The sequence below is a fragment of the Chanos chanos genome, chromosome 1, assembly GCF_902362185.1.
Source record: "Chanos chanos chromosome 1, fChaCha1.1, whole genome shotgun sequence".
Lineage (NCBI taxonomy): Eukaryota > Metazoa > Chordata > Actinopteri > Gonorynchiformes > Chanidae > Chanos > Chanos chanos.
Window position 1 is genome coordinate 18,017,568 of NC_044495.1, and position 20,399 is coordinate 18,037,966.

At 38.2% G+C, this 20,399-nt stretch overlaps 2 protein-coding genes across 2 annotated transcripts; both read left to right on the forward strand.

The window, feature by feature from the left end:
- The first annotated feature begins 3,110 nt into the window (after positions 1-3,110).
- On the forward strand, positions 3,111-9,395 carry LOC115815070 (protein mono-ADP-ribosyltransferase PARP12-like). Its single transcript, XM_030778040.1, has 12 exons — positions 3,111-3,400; positions 4,017-4,152; positions 4,533-4,905; positions 5,283-5,324; positions 5,519-5,645; positions 5,796-5,961; positions 6,197-6,317; positions 6,461-6,557; positions 6,702-6,786; positions 7,181-7,311; positions 7,561-7,712; positions 7,960-9,395. Exons 1-12 carry the CDS (start codon positions 3,111-3,113, stop codon positions 8,451-8,453), a joined length of 2,214 nt encoding a protein of 737 aa, XP_030633900.1. The 3' UTR covers positions 8,454-9,395.
- Positions 9,396-11,734: 2,339 nt separating this feature from the next.
- LOC115806598 (protein mono-ADP-ribosyltransferase PARP12-like) lies at positions 11,735-19,677 on the forward strand. The gene is made up of 12 exons (XM_030767449.1): positions 11,735-12,003; positions 14,414-14,549; positions 14,927-15,269; positions 15,825-15,875; positions 16,251-16,377; positions 16,751-16,916; positions 17,090-17,210; positions 17,481-17,577; positions 17,937-18,024; positions 18,151-18,281; positions 18,359-18,516; positions 18,740-19,677. The coding sequence occupies exons 1-12, from the start codon at positions 11,735-11,737 to the stop codon at positions 19,675-19,677; spliced, it is 2,625 nt and encodes an 874-aa protein (XP_030623309.1).
- The last annotated feature ends 722 nt before the right edge of the window (positions 19,678-20,399 follow it).

Here is a 20,399-nt window from a genome sequence, read left to right on the forward strand (position 1 = left end):
TATTTCTTTTCTTGAGAAGTTAGTTAAGAGGAAACAGAATTTCTTATAGCAAACATCCTGTTTTTTTTTTTCTTTAGATACTTCAAGACAGGTCTGCATCTGTCCCCACAAGTGTGAGGGCATCAAGTTTTGTCCAGTGAACTGTGATATATAGTTGTTAACTAGGCATAGGATCGTTACACTTTGTAGCCTGATCTAAGACATACTGTGTATAGGAGGAGTAAATGTCTTATTTTTCACAAAGAACTTTCTGAAGAAGGATACATCTGCTATCAGATGATTATGTGTGGTGCTACATTTAGAATAGAGGTCCTCATATTAATAAAATACCTTCAAAGATGTCTCAAAGACAGCACAGATCTTATAAATGTAGGCACAGAGTAGACTATATTCCATTTATCAAGAAGTGGTAACTGAAAGATGCTAAAGCAATGCATAACTTCAACATTATTTTATTTGGAATGATTTATGATCATACATTTAGCTGACATCTATGCCTGATTCTCATTGTTTGAATTTTTTCTCTCTTACATAAACCACTGTTTTTGTGAAGATAATTAATTAACAATGAACCCTATATCACACAGTGTCACCTCATGGCCATGTTCCCCTCCCTACAGTTACATAATATACTGTACGTTTAAGAATGCTGATATAAGTAATAATGAGTGTACTGTCCTAAATAAACCAGCACAAATACATCAGTTCAGTTTCAGGAGATCTACATTTACATTTTCAGTTTCAGGCGATCTAGATTTACATTTGTGCATGAGTACATTTTACTCTTGGGATCATCTAGGCTCGTTCAGGATAATTTAACATGTTAAAATGTTACATGCATGTATTTGGCAACTTCCTGTGTGATACCATCCAACAGGATTTATGTCTTTTGTTCGCAGAATACATGATCTTGAAATAAGCGGAAACTTAGTGCTGCAACATGCAAGCAATGTTCCTCAGAACCTCTCCCTTAACAGCTTGTTTTGAAGCCTTAGTCTTTAAGTAGCTCTAGAGAATGAAATCCACTGTGTAGGGATAGTGGGATAGAATCACCTGGATGGTTGTATCTTCTCTGATGACAAAAGCATGAAGGAGAAGCAAAGACGAACCTTTAAAGAGACAGAGTCAGTGCATCAGGGCATTCCATCATACGTCTGAACACCCACGCTTCAGCACAATAAACATCATGAGTTGGAGGATGGGACAACATGGAAGGGAGCTCATTCAGATGATATCTTCAAGCATGTAAAACAAGAGCACGGGGTTCTTGATCTACTGCATTCCTTTGTAACTCTGTACAGGTCCAAAATGAGGTCCGAGAAGCGCTACCACCATCTTGTGTTTCACATAATGGACTTAACTGTGTTTAAAACATGGCTCATTTTTTACCAAGACTCTGTGGATTGTAATGTTGAGAATAGTTGCAAACACAAGTATCCTGAAAGTAAGGTATGGGGACAGTTCCCAATGCCTAAAGTGTAAAGTATATCCTTACTTTGCAGTTGATTTCTATAAGCATTGGGTTCAGGTGCATCAGAAGAATCTTAAGTGTGATGATGGTCAGTAGCTGTTAGTTGTTATTTCATGGCACAAACTCTCCTAGAAATGACAGAGTTTAAATTAAGCAAAGTTATGTAACAGAACTGTAAAATATTTAACTGTGAAGTGTAATGACAAATATTTTTTCAACAAATAAATCTGGAGCTGTCGTGGCCGTGTCTGTACCTCATTAGCCACACTTCATTATGAGATGATCACACACACCTGTCTCGTCTTTATTTACTCATTAGTCCTCTGTGTATACAGTCTCCTTGTTTTCTCTTTGGGTTTAGAAAGGTCTGTCTGCAGTCTCGCAGACTACACGACACATTCACTTTACTACATGACACACCCACTTCAGTACACAGCACACCCCCTGTCACAGGCCCCTAACCCTAACCCTAACCACAGCCCTAACCCTTACCATAACCATAACCCTAAGCTCGGCTCTGCGAAGTGTGTATGCAGTAGGCGTGTCGCGTAGTATTGTGCGTCAGAAGTTAGACCAACTTGTTTGTGTTTGCAGACACTGTCATTAACCAGAGTTTACCGAGCTTCCCTGTTCCTGTTCATCATACCTCTTCCTGTTTATCATACCTGTTCCTGTTTACCATACCTGCTCCTGTTTACCATACCTGTTCCTGTTTATTATATCTGTTTTTGTGTTATTGACCATCGCCTGTGTCCTTATTATTCATTCCTTGTTTAACTTTTAGTTGTCTGACAGTCATGTACCAAAAACTGTTTTTGCCTGAGATTTGGATTTGGTTGATGATTTGACCGCCCAGCACATGCATCCTGCATCTCTGAGCCACTGTGACAGAAGTATTTTAATAGAAATTGTGGGCTCCACTCTTGCCATTATAGCACATTTGTTACCTCAAGGTAATAAACCCAAAAATGATCCCTCTAGAATAAACTTAATTTTTTTTTTTTTTAATAATTTGGTCCATTTTATGTCACAATATCAAGTTAGTCATTTTTAATGCATCATTTCCAAAGATAGGTCTAAATCTGAGATGGCATACATTTTGGTCAGTTTCACACAGTATGACTCTACATGGAATAACACAGGAATTTGAATGTAAGCTCTGGGCAGACTCAGCAGTTCATATTTTGGGACGAGTGGGAACTGATCATGTATTTCATGACGGTTATCTGGTACGAAACAAAGGAATATGACACTATAACAACAGCAGCTAAGTCTTATGTTGACGCGGTCTGACACCAGAAACACCCATATTTGTTGCTCTGTAGGGGTCGCTGTTTAGTGGAAGATGACTAACCTTCAGCCTTTGCTATCCAAATAAAAAAGAAAAATCTCCTCCATGCAACTTGGAATTATACCCTAACGAAATTAAGTACCGCTATTGTATAATGTGTCGTCTCAAAGCTAGAAAGTAACTTCAAATAGTCCTATTTTTTAATATAAAAGCAGGATGTTTTGCCTATCAGAAATAAGCAAACGTTACACACTGGTCTTGGTTTCGTTTTCGTTTCATCAAAAGTCGCCTCATCACGGAAAAGGGGAAAGTCTGATTGTGGCTCTCTTTAGCACTCTCATAGAAACAATGGATTGGGGTTGGAGTAGTTTCGAGGTCACAGAATCCACAATTATAAAACTGATTTGTGGGAATAATGGAGCAATAAACTACGATGAACTGTTGTCAAATTTGACTTACGGCTCACTGGGGAGCATTGCATGTACTATTGAAAACAGTGACAACTTTGCCGTCGTTAACTCAAACGGAGAGAAGAGGGTGTTAGTAAAAACTAAACTTAAATTATGTAAAGTCCTGAAATGTGCTGGATGCGGAAATCTACACCTCTGTAAATTATACTTGTATGGGAATTGTCGAAGGTAAGGACATAAATACATATGCGTGTGTTGTTATTGTTAATAGCAAGACTAGTCCTTGTTTAATCGACTCCTGAGAGGTGATTTACCATTTTTATTTTCCCCCCCTTAATTCATAACGAAAAGCTGCACCATGTTTTGCTGTTCAAATTTAACCCTTTCTGCTCTGGGGTAAAATAAAAATGTCGCTACATCAATATTTAGAACTCACGTCCCTGTTGTTCCATAACTGATCTTAAAGTTAACGGGAATTTGGACTGTACCATTAGCTTGGGTGGAGTGTTTAGGCCCCCCCACCCGCACCTTCCCGGAAATGAAAAGAGTGCTGAACATTAAGATGATGGTTATGTACGGACCATTCCTATCCTCAGTGAGCAAACGTTATTTAAACAGAAGACAAAAAGGTTGAAAAGAAAGACTTTATTTACATGCTAACACAAAACAAGATAGGCCAACGGACCTAACCCACGGACCTATGTTCATAGCAGATGGATAAATATATTTTAAATATAAAGAGTAAATTAGATTGACCGTTAAAGACCTTTTTCAGAACAAACATATTTCATTTATTGGTTGCTCAAAACATGTATTCACCTTAATATGTTGTCTTAATCTGCAGGCGGGTGTGTCAGTTTAGCCATGACCTACATTCAGGGCACAACACCATACTGCTACAGGAGCATAACCTGCAGGACCTGCTCAAAGAGGAGCTGCGTGTCCTGTTGCTTCAGAGTGACACTTCCTTACTGCCAGCGGTAAATTTTACTCTCTATTATATATACACACCACATTTGAGAGTCAACATTAATGGTAAAAAGAAAAATGTGGGCTCACTGAATGAAATGCTCTTTGCTGTATGCTATGACCTCATGCCTCAAAGTAGTACAGAGAAATGAATTTGATGTTTGTCTTATTCTGTGTGTGAGTAACTCACTATGATATTACACACTGCATACAAAAAGAAATCATGCAAATATAAGTCAAACATGAGTGAAGAATATAAAATACACCACAAAAATAGATGTTGAAGTATACTGAAATATTTTACAGTGCTGTTCCAGTGTGCATCTTCTGAAACACTATTGCCACTAAAATTGTATAATGGCATTCATTGAACTGTTTCTCCCTCTCTTAGGTGTGCCATTCATATAATAACGGAACAGGAGAGTATGGTAAATGCCAGGATGGAGAGAACTGCAAGAGGCTCCATATCTGTGAGAAGTACCTCAGAGGTCCCTGCACATGTACTCGCTTGCATGACTTCCACGCTGCTCATCCATGGAAAGCCCTGAGGGCCAAAGGGGTACCCAGTGAGCTTCTGACTTCTATGAAGGCAGTGTACACCAACATTGAGGCTCTACGAGACTTCAACAAAGGCAAGAATCCGAGGTCTGGTCCAAAACAGGGCGCCGGTGCTGCAGGTTGTTCTAATGCTAAATTTGGCTCAAGGCCCGGTAAAGGCCAGGGTTCTGAGCCCAAGACCACCCAGAACAGTACTTCCATTCCAGGTATGGTCATGATTCAGATACCATTCAACCTGTTTGTTATAAGGAAAGTTTAATTTGTTTAGCTCATATCAACATAGAAATCTGGAGACGAATTTGGGAGCTCGGCAATAACCGTGACTTTATCATTTTAGATTTTGGACATATATCTTATCTTTAGCTTTAACTTTGTTACGTCTATCTCCGTCTTGTTGGGTGTATATCGTATACTTGTGAAGAGACAGAGAAGTGACTTGTAGAGTAATTTTATTAACTGTTTAGATTCTATCAGAAAGTTATCAGAATGTATTTTACCCAGGCATTTCTCCAATTAATGAATTAATTTTGAAAGACAAAATGTTGTGACAAACTAAAGGCCCCTATTCTTGTCTTCTCCCCAGAGATTTGCATGTACTTTGTCAAGGGAAGCTGTAAGCATGGTGGTAAGTCTAAGATGAATGTATTTGCTTAACACAGAGTCATATTATAGAATAGTTTTACCTCAGTGGTTTAATGTTTCAGTCATGTGATTTGAAACGTGCAAGGTAAAATTTCCATACTGAATTCCAAAATATGAAATCCCCTATGTTGACTGAGATCAATGGTTCATGAAGAAACTAATGTATTGTACTTGCAGACAAATGTAGAAGGGAACATTCAAAACTCCCTTATAAATGGGAGGTGATGGATGGTCAGGGGTGGGCTGCTCTTCCAGACAATGAGGAAATTGAAAAAGACTTCTGTAATCCAGCCAAAACTTACAGGTACAACTTTTCTCTTCACATGTAAACAGTTCAGAAATGGAGTGCTTATCTTGAGTGATGATGATGGTTCTCTTTTCTTCCCAAGAAACGTATGTGGTGGTATGTTGAAGTGGTATGTTGAATTAAATCGCATTTTTTTGTTCTTTGAAGTACGGGAATTGAACCAGTGTGCTTCGATACAATGACCAAGGGATTACGCCGTGTCCGGCGTCTGTCTACTGTCTCCTCTGTGATCCAGCCCACTTTCATCCTTACGACTGAGTGGGTCTGGTACTGGGAAGATGAGTATGGCAAATGGATCCAGTATGCATCAATAGTGAGTTACCACAACTAGAATGCTAATTTAGAACAGCACAGTGACATATGTGAAGAAATTCCTGTGCTTTAGAATGTTCCATGGGACTCTGTATAGACTATCATATCATATCAAATCATATCATATCATATCATATACTGTTCGTGTCAAGTCCTGATTGACATATCTATGTTTGTTTTCACAGTATGGGGTGGGCGTCACCCCTAATATTTTATTTGGTTGTTATATTTTACAGAAAGGGGGTCACAACATGGCCTCTCTTGGCTGTGAGGACCTGGAGCAGAAATATCAGGAGAACAACAATGCTGTAGTTGAGTTCACAGCAGGGTCACAGACCTATGAGCTCAGCTTCCAAGGTATTGTTTCCTCCACACATGAAACTTGTTTTAAACAATGCACAAACAAGCCAAACAACTGTGTTATTGTGTTATACGTGTGACGTGTTGCACGCTAGCAAAGGAGTAACTTAGAATTTGGTTTAAAAAATCTACTTTCTTAGATATGATCCAAAAAAATAAGCGTTATGGCACCAAAAAGTTGGTGAGAAGACGTCCTGTCTTTGTATCCTCAGCTGATGCACAAAAGATCAGAACAAGGTAATCAGCCAAACGTTCAAGCATACATGTAGACACCCCCCCCCCCCAAAAAAAATACAGATACATACTCTGTTTTTTGAATTTACATTTTTATTCATCAATGTGTGGTTTGAGTCTGTATTTTTTTATCCTGTTTGTTCTCAGCAAAAAGCCATTGAACAATCAATTAAATTTCAAAGCATTGCCGGACAACTGGGATAAGTCCTTGACACCTGAAACGGGATACAAGGTATAATTGCATTATGTTCATCACTGTTGTTATGAAAATGATATTACAATATGATAACAATAAGCTATTAAGCATTGTTTAGGTACTATCCCAAGTGTCCACTTAAGATAGAAATTCATTCTCTCAGATTTGCTCATATGAATTATATATATGTTTATGTGTGTATGTATATGTGTGTGTGTGTGTGTGTGTGTGTATAATGAAATGCTTTAATGCTTTAGTTCAATACATAAGAACAATAGAGACAACAGTGTACTGAAACCCCAATTCATTGATTTCTGAGCTCTAGTTTGGAATTCTGGTTTCTGTAAGAGATGATTCACTTGATATGGAGCCTTTAGGTGAATGTTATATGACATAAAGTTCTTTTGTCCCATTCTTTATTGCTCTCTAGAGAGTGACCCTGCAGAGAACCAGCAGTGAGTATAAGGAGATCCTGGCCATGTTCAATAAGACCATGCATGACTTCAGTGTTGTGCAGATTGAGAGGATTCAGAATAGGGCACTGTGGGAGGTCTATCAGTGGTAGGTCCCTCTGCTTCTCAGTTTCAGTTTTTCAGTTTCCACTTATTTTAATTTAATAATAGTTTACCAAGTGCTAGCGTTAGAATGAGTATGATTCCAAAACCTGTATGCTTGTAGTCTTTCTCTGCTATTTATAAAAGTACCATAGTAATTCTGTTGCACCACGGTGCCTGTTTGTCAAGGTCACATGGATCTGTATAAAACAAAGTGTTTTTTATAAATTCTTTTTTTTTTTAATTATTTTTACAGGCAAAGAGATTTCATGAAAAAGCAACACTCAGACAAGAATGTGACAGAGAAGCAACTCTTCCATGGAACTGACTCCAAACACATTGATGCCATCTGCACAAACAACTTTGACTGGAGGATCTGTGGAACTCATGGGACTGCGTATGGGAAGGGTGGGTGAAAGAGCATGTTTTTTTTTTTAGAGGTTCTTTAGGTTTTGCACTAAGGATTTGTTTTGTTATTGTTTTTGTTTTCATGTGCAATATCAAAGCACACTATTTAAAGCATATGGGGAGCCACGGTGTTCATATGCTCTAAAAACCTGTTATGATATTGCACTTAATTGAACTAACAGACCATAATTTCTAACACCACATATTTTCATTTCCGTCGTCTGCTTTTCGCCCTCTTTTCTCTCAGGAAGCTATTTTGCTAGAGATGCAAGATACTCTCACAGTTACACTGGTCAGTCTGGAACCAGGTCTATGTTTATTTGTCGGATTCTGGTTGGAGAATACACCAAGGGACACTCAAGCTACCTCCGCCCTCCCTCCAAAGATGGTGGGGACACCATTTTCTATGATAGCTGCGTGGATGATGTGTATAACCCCTCCATATTTGTTGTATTTGAGAAGCATCAGATATACCCTGAGTACCTCATCCAGTACAGAGAGGTGACACCAGCTTCAGCAGTGGACAGCTTTTACTATCAACCCGTGACCAGACAAGCAACAGTGTATAATCCAAAACCGGCACCGGCACCAGCACCAGCACCAACACCAACTTACAGACCCCCAGCACACACTTACAGACCAGCAGCGGCAGCCTCAAGTCCTGCTCCATCTGTCTCTTCCTTCACTCAGAGCTACAGTACTCCAAAGGCCAAGTCTGATAATTCCTGTATCATCAGCTGATGAGTTGAGACAGTCAGAATTTTAAGTGAAATGAGAGAAAGTATAAATTGTGTCTTTAACATTGTTTAAAAACATGTAGTGGCATTTGCACTACCTTGCCTTATGCTGTTGTAGCTTGAAGGAGTTTGTTGTTTATTTCCAAACTTAAACCTGCTTCTTAGGTTGTGTGAAGATTTTGAAAGTTATACATCCAAGTGACAGAAATGGGCCTGAGCCACTATTTCAAGCATGCTTATGTGCTACTGTCTCAAAACCCTAATTTTTTTCAGTCAATACTAATGAGCACTCATTTGAGAAATATTGTGTCACACAACAACTCAATGCATTTTGCCAATGACTCAATATGTTTTGTTCAATCAATATTGTGTCAGACAATAGCATTTTGATTGAAACTGTTTTCATTCCTCTTTCATATTTTCTAATTTTATGTAACGCAATGTCTAATCAGTACGTTCAATCTATAACACAACACCAGACACATTACAGCATGGTTCCTCAGCCCTGTTCCTGAAGATGTGGAATCCCATTGGTTTTTCATATCAACTGAACACTCTAGTCTCTGATTGGCTTAAGCAAACACCTGCTTCCCCAGTTAAAATCTAGCTTCTAATCTTAAAATAAGGGCAGAAACCAGCAGGGCTTTGAGTCTGCAGGAGCAGGTTTTAGGAACTTTGCATTATGGTGGTGAAAGAGAGTAACAGGCTTGAGGTTTCTAAAAATGGCTTGAATAAAAATGCATGTTCACGAAGGTGCCCTCCTCTCAGTTAAGCACCAGTGACCATACAATGAGAGAGGTGGAAGCTGATATACAGCATTGCTTTTGAGCCGTTTCAATGCTTCTTGAAATTATAGACTATCACCTCTTTTTAGGACAATGAAAAGGTTATTAGGTCAGGATCATATTTAGCAAACTTGTTTCAATACAGTATCTGGAAAAAAACATTTAAATGATAAAACCAAAACCAAAAAACTAAGCTATAAAGTTTATTCAGATTTAAATGGACAATTTGAATATTTTCTTTTGTTTTGATAATTGCCGTACATTTCCCTATAATTACATCAATAAAATCTCATATAGATACTAGAAAGCATCTTAATTGGAATGCAAGTTGATTATCCAGGTCCTCTGTAATATTGGTCTAAATGTGCGGTTAAGTGATCACATTTTGAGCATGTGAGCTCACAACAGTTTGTCATTTTATCTTACTGCTCTGCAGCCTAAAATTCAACAAAATAAATATTTACTAAAAGCTCTGCCAACTATTTCCTTTTTGTATTTTTTATTGCAGTGGTGTTGCTTATAGTTGCCATGTTATAATATTTAATCTATATATATCTATCTATATATATGTATATATATATATATAGATAGATAGATAGATAGATATTAATGTTTTCTGTACGAGCATTGAACATATGAATTCATTGGTAACAATTAATGATAATGAGTGACCAAAAACAAAACATAACAATCAGTTTTCTTATGACACCTTCAGTGTAACGTGATGTTAACCCGATTCAGCCCAACCATCGGCATGATTTCCATGTGATCTCAAGATTATTACACATTTGCATAGAATTTGTATAGTCCAACTCCAGTCTCTCAGTTAAATAAATAGGTGTTGCTTGTGTGCAAATGCTTTGTCATCCTGCATGTTTATTTAGGAGGGCTAGGAAATGGACAGTACAGGTACTATAACACAATGCAGAAGGACAAGGAAGAGTTACATGTAAAAACATATCATGGTACATCATAGCCATGCATTTTGTTTATGATTTGTACATGGCATGAATTTTATGAGGGGTGGAAGTAACAAAAAGCAACTGATGAAAATGGACTTGGTGACAATACACTTGAATTAAACCGGAGTCAATAAAAATGCATGCAAATTGAAAACTTGAGGGATTGATAGTCATTTCATTTAAAAAATTCAAACATTATTTGATGAAAAAGATGTAGATTTGATAAAAAATGAATCATACTTTATAATTATAATTTATCACCATTTTCTGCATCTCATCTTTTATGACAACATGACCATAGTCATTTCAGGTGGTCTCAAGCAACGGTTGAGGTACAACAAAAAAAAGGGTGATGAAATTGCTCATGAATTGAAAATTAAAGGGGTATATTATCAAGTGATCTGGTCTCTTCAAAGGGAATTTGATTTAAAAAATCATTAATCTTTCATTGTGATCATTTTTGTTACCTCTGCCAAACTGGTTGCTTCAAGCAAGTAGTTTTTTTGTTCTTTTACCTCATTTAATGTGTGTGTTTTTTCTTACTTCTGCCTCTCAAGGCTAAATGTCAATGTCTAGTGTGTTTTATAGCTGTGTGACTTCAGTGCCACCACTAAAGAACACTATAAACTAATCAGGTGTGTTCCACAAATAAAACAACCTTACAGAACCCACTTTTATGTCTATGTGTAGCCAGCTGCCAAATAATTATAGAAGCTGAGTGAGAACATGATGTTTTTTTCTGATGATCAGAACATAACAGTTAAATGTTTTCACACAATCACAGTGATTTCTAAGGATTGTAAACATCTGACCGAATGTAGACAGTCTGAAGTTGAACAAGCTAGAGAATTAAAGATGTTGGAAAATCTGTAGTTAAAATATATATGTAACATAAGAAATGGATGTTGCTTGAGGACACGTGGATGTTGTTCCATGGATGTTGAGTTTAAACTTTGTGTTCCATGGCAATGTCAAACTCACTCATTAATTACCAAGCATGACAGAGGTGATTGATAAATGCATAAAATACTACTTTGATCAGAGCTTAACACAGGCAGTTCCACTCTGTAGCTTGTTCAGCTACAGACTTCCTACACTTAGTTACTATGGTCCTGAAAAAAATAGCGAGATATTTAACTTGAGATCACAATAAAACTGGTTATGCTGTGATTTAACTGGCATGACCAGCTCACACACTGGTTTCATTTCCCATTCAGTTGGGTTGCCGTGCGTAATCTATTTCCACAGATAGATTATTATTTCAAAGCAGGTGTAGAACAGCCGAGGTGAGAAAATTATGTAAGTATTCTCAATCAGTTCACAAAAAAAATCTTACAATGCAAAATATGACGTTGGAAAAAAATATATATAATTCGAGTGTGATAGACATTAGCGGAGGAATCCTACGGCATCTGGCAACCTTGAACAATTTATCTCCGAGTTTCGTTTTCGCCCACGAAACTAAACATGAGTCATGAATGTCCCGCTTATTCTTTCTCTGGCGTCGCAAGTTAGTATAGACAGATCGTCCCACAGTAATGGCAGAGGAATCTCTTATTCACATTTTATGCGGCCATGGCGGAGCAATGGATTATGATAGTTTAATTGATATTTCGTCTGGGATGCCTGATTTGAGTGGCCTTTTAGAGACGGTTATTCAAAATAAGGAGCTCTTTACAGTTGTGCAAAACGGCGAGAGCAAACGAGTCATAGCCAAAACTAATTTGAGAATTTGTTCATTAAGCCAATGTGTAGGTTGTAATGACCTGCATTTGTGTAAATTATACCTTTTGGGGAAATGTGGAAGGTAAGACAAAATGTTTGTTTGTTAATTTTGAAAACATTCATTTTACATGTGCTAGTTATTTTTTTAACACATTAGATCTACACATGCTTTTACGTATTAAAGAAATGTCATCAGTGCACAGCGCATATTTGGGACTTTGGGTGCATGCGAATAGTCAAAAAAAAATTACGTCCTATTTTCTCTCCTGGCCACTTTTCCTTGACCTCGAAAACGTCACGTGGTCAAGGAAAGATGGGAAGGAGAATTCATAGGGACTTAGGAAAAGACTAGAGCCAAGAGAATCCGAGTGCGCCTACACTAGGCTACGTAATTAGACCTACGTGACGGTGGATGTTATTGACTTGGGTCTGCCGTGGTAAAACTACAATGTTCCGAAGATGGACTACTAAAAGCGCATCGTAGGTACTTTGCTCCATGCGTTCTCACCGTGTTGTTTCATGCAGGCTTTATAAACGTCGACAACCCGGTAAATATATAACTTCATTACCAAGGTTGGAATTGATGTAATAAAGGAATATAGGCTACCAGTCACAAAAGTGAACGAATGGTTGCTTACGCTCACCCTCCTGCCCACTTATATTTATCGACATGAATCGCAGGTAGTATGATTGTATGAAAATAATTGTTAAATTTACGCAAGATAGGCATAGCATGTTAGGCCTACAACTCTACTACTGTACATATCATTATTCATAAGTTTCAAACATGTTGCGTTAAAACATCATCTGGCTATAAACGTCTCATATCCCTTGTCGGTCATGTTGATCTTATCCACTTTTAGGAAACTAATTTGTTTTGCAATTACTAATGCTTGTAATTCAGTACTAAGACTTACTTTCAATCAGAAATATTTGGAAATATGTTATTCAATTATTTATGTTCATATTGTGAATTTTATCTGTTTTCTGTTCAGTATTTAAGTAAGAATGCATGGGCACTTTGCGGTTTGCGCGAGAAGTAGGGCCGGCTGCAGGGTGCATGGACTGAGGGGGCATTTGAGATTTGTAAGGGGGCAAATGTGTACATTATGACAAGGCTCAGGGCTGGGCGATATAGCTGAAAAAGTTATCACGATAAATGTCTCATTTCAGTCGATATCTATAATTACTGATCATTTTTAATCATCTGTTTTTAATAGTTATCAGGAAAAAAGGTTGAATTTAACCACTTTTGTACGACGGAGTAGGCTCTTAGAGCCACATTGAGGAATAAATTGTGAGATTTCGAGAATAAGGTTGTAATATTACGAGAATAAAGTCGTTAAAAAAGTTATAATATTAAGAGAGTAAAGTTGTAATTAAATAAGAGTAAAGTCGTAATTAAATAAGAGTAAAGTCGTAATTTTACGAGAAAAAGTCAAAACATTACGAGAATAAAATCGTAACAAAAGAGGCAGTTTCTCCAAGTCTGCGTGGTTCTTTCTTCAGAACAGACACAGTTTCCTGCACAGTCTTTTCAAAGTCCGGATACGTAGATATGGTGCTGATGTGCCAAAAGATGAAGTATTTCGTTATTTGTGAAAGCTATACTAGAGCAAACTTCACCATATGCTCCACGTTCCACAGTTTAAAGCAGGCGGCTGGCTGCTCTTTTGATATTTCCCCTCTAAAATAACACGTAGACTGACGTCTCCTCGAATTACGACTTTATTCTTGTAATATTATGACTTTTTTCTTCTAAAATTACAACTTTATTCTCGTAATATTCCGACCTTATTCTCGAAATCTCAGATTTTTTATCCTCAATTTGGCTCTAATACTCCGCCGTAATTTTGAATTTTACTATCTTACTTTTATCAAAAATTTCCTCAACGTCTGCACTCCTTTTCTCAGTCTACGCTGTATCTGTTGTTGTGTCACACGTCGATGGTGCAACAAAACGAGACACCTGTTCAACGATTGGCTGTTTGCGTGTCACTGGAGGCACCTCCATTGTCAAGGGATATGATAGCATTTTTATGACCCTTGGTGGGGGCGGGGTTAGGGGTTTGTCAGTGCGTTTCATCGCATTCGTGAACGGTCGAATGGTACGTAAATGTTGTTGCTAGGAGTTGTGGGACGAAATTATCTCCTCTCCTTTCGTGAGGATGGTCCAGTATACCCTATGCTAAACGAGATAGGAAAGGAAGCATTGACGCACCTTTCCTTAGCATTTAGAGAATTCGACCAGTTCTTATCATGGCTGCCACTTGGATACTTTCGGGTCATTTCACTCAGTTAGGAACCTTCCTGAGCAAAAAAGACTATCTGGATGCACCCACTGACCTAGGCTGTTGACTTCAGAGGTGGAATTGAAATCATTACTCTCTATTTCAAAAGCCAACAATGTGCTTGACTTTCCTCTTTATATGTAGCACAAATTCAACACATTGCTGATATCTATTACATTTGTAGTTACTTTTCCATCACAGAAGGAAGTGCAGTTACAGTCATGACTTCAACTCAGACCACAATACTAGAACATTAAGGGAGAAGCAACTGCAAAGCCTCAGCAAAACCGAAATTCGACAGCTCCTCCTTCAAAATGATCGGACTCTGCTTCCCAGGGTACGCTTTGCTTTATTCTTGGTCACCTGGATGTTGTCATAGCAAGAATCTTTACCCAACAAATGGCAAGAATTGGAACAAAGCGAGGAATGGTCTTTTCTATTATACATCTAAGTGATTTTAACTCATTTCGAGGTATCACATGCCTCATAGCAGTTTTCGGTGGAAGAAATATTTTTGTCATGTAATGGAGCGGTCTGGCCGGATTGGCTTGCTTTGAATTTCTTGATATAAGAACATTTGCTGTTTAGAGCATTAGTTGTCACTTAGGGCTATGCTGGATAATGTATTTGAGATATATGTGTATGTATATATATATGTCATTTGAGACATATATATTTATATACTGAACAGAATGATTTAATCTTCATTTGCAGGTATGCGTCTCATACAACAAAGGCAGTGGTGAGTATGGAAACTGCCCAGATAGAGAAGAATGCAAAAGACTGCACATCTGTGAGAAGTACATCAGAGGGAAATGCCATGCTAGCAATGAATGCAGTCGATCCCATGACTTCTATGAGCCCCACCCAAAGAAAACACTGCACCAGAGGCACGTGCCCAATGAGCTGATGGAATCCATGCTGTCCATCTACCAGAACATTCTGGCCTTGGAAGACAGCAATCAAACCAGATATCATCCTGGCCCCAAGCCTAAAGAAAATACCAAGGATAAAAAGGCAAATGAAGCTTCACAGAGAGAAAATCTGCAGAATGCAGGTATTCAGTGGCTTAGCCCTAAATGTGCTGTTTTATCAATCCTTTTGTTCTTTTTTCATAAACTCAACCAGTACACACTATCAGATTGTATCTCAAATATTTGAGACATTAGCAGTCTCCATTTACTTTAAGAGAACTTCAGGTATAAAAGTTAGCATTTATGGACCACACTGAATGAATGAACAGTGCTTTCCCCTCCCTCAATATGCACGGCTGAAGTGCCCTTGAGCAAGGCACCTAACCCCCAACTACTCCCCCGAGCGCTGCAGCCACAGTGCAATGAATGCTCCGTATGTGTGTGTGTGTGTGTGTGTGTGTGTGTGTTCACTGCCCCCTGCCCCTAGTGTGTGTGTGCTTACTGCTTACTGCTGTTAGTGTGTGTGTCACCGCTATCTCGGATGGGTTAAAATGCAGAAGTCAAATTTCCCTGTTGTGGGACTAATAAAGGGATTAAACATTAAACAGACACTGTTTGGTTTTTTTTTTTTTGAATAGGAGGAAATATTTCTGATTCACTGCATGCTTATACTGATTGTCTTAATGTTGTTTTTCCAGCCTCAGATGAGATCTGTTTGTCTTTTGTGAAGGGATTCTGTAAATTTGAAGGCAAGTTCATTTAGTTGACTAAATGTCTGCCTGTGTGTGTGTATGTGCATGTATGTGTGTGTGTTTTTGTGTGTGTGTGAGTGCATGCGTGTGTGTGTGTGTGTGTGTGTGTGTGTGTGTGTGTGTGTGTATGTGTAGAATTGAAATTACAATAGGTATTTAGTGACTCATAATGTACTATTAGCCACTGATCACTATGTATACAGACATTTTTCTTTTTTTGTTTTTTTTGGAATATATACTACATTAAATTTCAGTGTTGTCTAGTCATGATTTTAAGTCTATGTTACTTTTGTATTTAAAATCAAAGACAGAATATTTTGGATTTCTAAGTCTGAATACCAGCGTTACTACTTTTTGACCTTGTAACTATAGATAAATGCTGGAGAGTCCATTTCAAGATGCCCTACAGATGGCAGGTGCAGACAGGTGACACCTGGGTGGATTTACCAGACAATGAGGGCATTGAGAGAGACTTCTGTGACCCATCGAAGATTCACAGGTATGTCAAGTGCAAAATCTGTGATTGTAAACCAACATGAATGTGTAGCCACTAATACAAAACACTCATTTTCTCATTTGGTTATGCCCATTTTACCAATATATATGATACATTTTTCCATTTACAAAATATCTCCAGACCTATCAGTGGAGTTTCTCCATTAATACACTGAATGTATTCACAGGTTTTAATTGCAGAGACTTTTTCAGCATCTCTGGTTACTTTTCCGGGTTGCAGGGAAAACTACTGTTTCATTGTTCTATGAAATAACTTCAATCCATGTTTAAAATCTGGAATGACAAAGTGGGTCTAAAGCTGGTGGCAGTTTGAGAACTGTGGCTGCCCTATGTCTAATGTCTTTCTTCCATTTCAGTACAGGGAATGAGCCAGTGTGTTTTGATACAATGACTCAGGGACTTGACAAAGTCCGTCGTCTCTCTACTGTGTCCTCTGTGATCCAACCCACTTTCATCCTCACCACAGACTGGGCCTGGTACTGGGAGGATGAGTATGACAAATGGATCAAGTACAAATCTATAGTAAGTAAACTATTTATTCAGTTTCTTGGCATCATTATATGTGATTGACCATATTTTTAAATTATTCTCATACACATATATCATGAGCAGTGTGATGTTACAGATAGATCTGAAATCTATCATATTTATTGTTAAAGTCTAATATTTAACACTGAGGTGTATTCTGATCTTAGAAAGAAATGCACAGGATGGCATCCATTAACAGTGCTGAGCTGGAGAAAGAGTACCACAAAGACAGGGATGCAGTAGTCCACTTCACAGCAGGTCAACAGTCATATGAACTCAGTTTCACAGGTAATTTGTCTCTGTAGGGACTGTATTCTAAGAGGTATAGTCATGCTCTGTTTTTGATTTTACTGACTTTTTTTTTTTTTGAAGACATCATGCGTCTTAATATACTGCCTCTGAATTTTCAAGTCTCCCATGGTTGTTAGTAGATGAGTCTTCAGAATTTGACTTACATGTGCTTATCATACTAAAGATAGAAAGTGAGACATTTGTACATAACTATATTTGATGTAAATTTTAGGTGATATGTGATGAAATACATAACATGTTTCACAGATATGACCCAGAGAAATGAAAGGACTGGCATGAAACGAGCAGTCAGAAGACGGCCCATATATATGTCTTCAAAAGATGTACAGATGACCAGAAGCAGGTACAGTGAAATAACAGTGATGTTATTCATTATGAAAGCTATGAGAGCTCTGTAAAACAAATCTCCCAGAAGGAGAAAAACTGTCCCCCATGATGATATTTCAAAGAATTTTAGTTGAATAAGTTAGAACTTTATAAAATAAACTGTGGAACTCCCTGAAGAAATATAATGTTTTGTACTGACACTAATACAACCAATACCTTATCCATAATGCACTGTATCCATTAAGTGCTCGTCTGTACTAAAAAAGACTTTGACTAGCTGCAGTCAAATATAAGCATTACCCACATGAATTTGGACAAGTATATTTTTCAGCCACCTGTAAATGGAAGAACCACAACATTTTTTTTCCTTTGTAGCAAAAAAGGGGCCTACTCTACTTCTCGAAATACCAGAAAAGTTCCACCATCTTGGGACAAAACTTTGATTCCAGAAACTGGATACCAGGTAGACCTCCAAAAGCCTCCACACTGTGGAATAAAACTACACTCTGTTACCAATGGTGCTATCAAGTTCCACTTTTCACTTGCCATGCTTAAATTTTCCTGCAATATTTTGTTTTTTCTTATACAGAGAGTTCACCTTCATTGTTCTGACCGAGATTACCAGTGGGTCCAGGAACGTTTCAGCAAGACTATGAGAGGTTTCAACATTGTCAGCATTGAAAGGGTCCAGAACATGGACCTTTTGGAAGACTTTCAAACGTGCGTACAAGGTCACATAAATATTTACTGTTGTTAGGAAACAGACTCTTTGGCTCACTAGTGTTTTGTTTTCTTAGGAAAAAGGAACGCATGAAAAAAGCAAACAAGGACAAAAAATATGGAGAGGGAGAACAACTGCTGTTCCATGGAACTGATCACAGACACATTGATGCAATTTGTCGTGAAAATTTTGATTGGAGGGTTTGTGGAGCCAATGGAACTGTCTATGGGGAAGGTGAGGTACCGAAAATGTTGAATGTAGGCAACAACCTGCCTCTAGCATTCTCTGCTACACACACAGTGCAAATGCTGATTACTGAATGCCGTGCAATATTAGTTATTGGGACTCGCCTGCCTATTTCATCTTGAAGGTTTATTAGATGTTTTCTTTCTTGTGATTTTTGTTTTGATTTTAGCAGTATTATTTTGAACTGAAACTTTTCTCTGACTCTCTACAGGGAGTTACTTCGCCAGGGATGCAAGTTACTCTCATGGCTACATCAGCAAACAACACAGTGAAAAGGTTATGTTTGCCTGTAGGGTGCTTGTTGGGAGCTACACACGAGGACAGTCTCACTATCGCCGTCCACCATCAAAAGAGGACAATACCTTTTATGACAGTTGTGTTAATGATGTCCGTGACCCCTCAATTTATGTAGTGTTTGAAAAGCAGCAGGTTTACCCAGAGTTCCTCATAACATACAGAGAGTATGAGCCACCTCAAGCACCAGCTGCCGTAAGTTCATCTTCCCGGCTTATCATGGATATTACAATCCAATCCTTTAGTGACACAAATCCAGCAAACACCACTCTACCTGCTCCATCTGCCACTGTCCCTCATCCTGGGCAATCCACCGTACCCTCTAACATTACATCCATGGCTTCTAGCCCAACACCTTCTCCTTCAGATCGCAGTTCTCCCTCCCTCCCCTCCATGTCACATTCGGTTAATGACTTACCCGCCATCAATTCTAATTCGAGATCTCCCCCATCAAAACACGGTCCGAGTTTACAGTATGAATCTACAGCCCAAATGATCCCAGTCCAAGTCGCTGACCTGAATGTCTCTGGGTCATCTCTGACACCATTAGAGAAATCGTCTACCAGAAAGACCATTACATCTAGTTCTAGTTCCCTAAGCTTCACTAATTCTACATGCCAGTCCTATGCAACCCCTGGCATCAGCACCTCACCACTGTCTTTTCAGTCTCGCTCACATCTAACCTCAGACTCAAGCTCAGAATCCTTGAGGAGATCTCCTAACCTTTACCAAACCAGTCTCAAATCCCATTTTCACAAACCCATCCGCAGGTCCAGTGAAAACTTATACAGGGTGCCCCCAGTCATTCCAAGACAGAACAAATCAAGTGAGAAAAATGAATGTGTGTTGCTGTGACCAGCTATGATTCAGACAATGTGCTTGGCCATTGTTATAACCTATTACTGTTCAATCACTCTTTTAGTTTTGTAATTTCTTGAGTGTGTAATACAGGGGGAGCTTCATTTCATGGAATTGATGGGACATAATTGTTATATTTAAAAAAAAAAAAGTATGCTTAGTATCTGTCTTGGATCAGCCTGTTTAAGCAAACTAGCACAATGGTTGGTAATATTAAAAAAATTAATCAAAAAAGTAAATTATTAAATTATTTATCTAAATTATGGGTCTAACATTGCTACAAGAGGATAAGTGGTCTGTCACATGCATTACTTTATTTCTATATATATATATTTGCTATAGTGAAACAACAGTTTAAGGCTATACAGGTGTTTGAGACAAACCTAAATTAAGAGAGTAGAGTGACATTTTTTCTTGTTTGATTAAAAGGGTCTTCAGGTATTAGACACTCATCCAAATGGGTGAAAAATAAATAAATAAATAAAAATCTCTGTGCAGTTGTATTTGAATACTGTGGGAGAGACTTCCAGGTCAGGGCCAAATGTGATTGGGTCCCAACACTACACTTTAGTCTTACTCTAATGTTACATCTTTAGTAAAATTCTAAGTCTCAAGAACTAAGTCTCGATGAGTCTGATGCAGTATACGTTTATTGCATGTATTCAAAGCATACGGCAAACGGAGCCGTTCCCGGGAGTGGCTGGATGTACTACAGAAAA

What these genes read in the sequence shown, in the direction of transcription:
- LOC115815070 (XM_030778040.1), top strand. Translation starts at nt 3,111, where the DNA reads ATGGATTGGGGTTGGAGTAGTTTCGAGGTCACAGAATCCACAATTATA. An exon ending in GGGAAGCTGTAAGCATGGTG is followed by an intron (nt 5,325 to 5,518) that starts GTAAGTCTAAGA and finishes TTGTACTTGCAG; the next exon opens with ACAAATGTAGAAGGGAACAT. An exon ending in CTATGAGCTCAGCTTCCAAG is followed by an intron (nt 6,318 to 6,460) that starts GTATTGTTTCCT and finishes CTACTTTCTTAG; the next exon opens with ATATGATCCAAAAAAATAAG.
- LOC115806598 (XM_030767449.1), top strand. Translation starts at nt 11,735, where the DNA reads ATGGCAGAGGAATCTCTTATTCACATTTTATGCGGCCATGGCGGAGCA. An exon ending in GGGATTCTGTAAATTTGAAG is followed by an intron (nt 15,876 to 16,250) that starts GCAAGTTCATTT and finishes TTGTAACTATAG; the next exon opens with ATAAATGCTGGAGAGTCCAT. An exon ending in CTTTTGGAAGACTTTCAAAC is followed by an intron (nt 18,282 to 18,358) that starts GTGCGTACAAGG and finishes TTGTTTTCTTAG; the next exon opens with GAAAAAGGAACGCATGAAAA.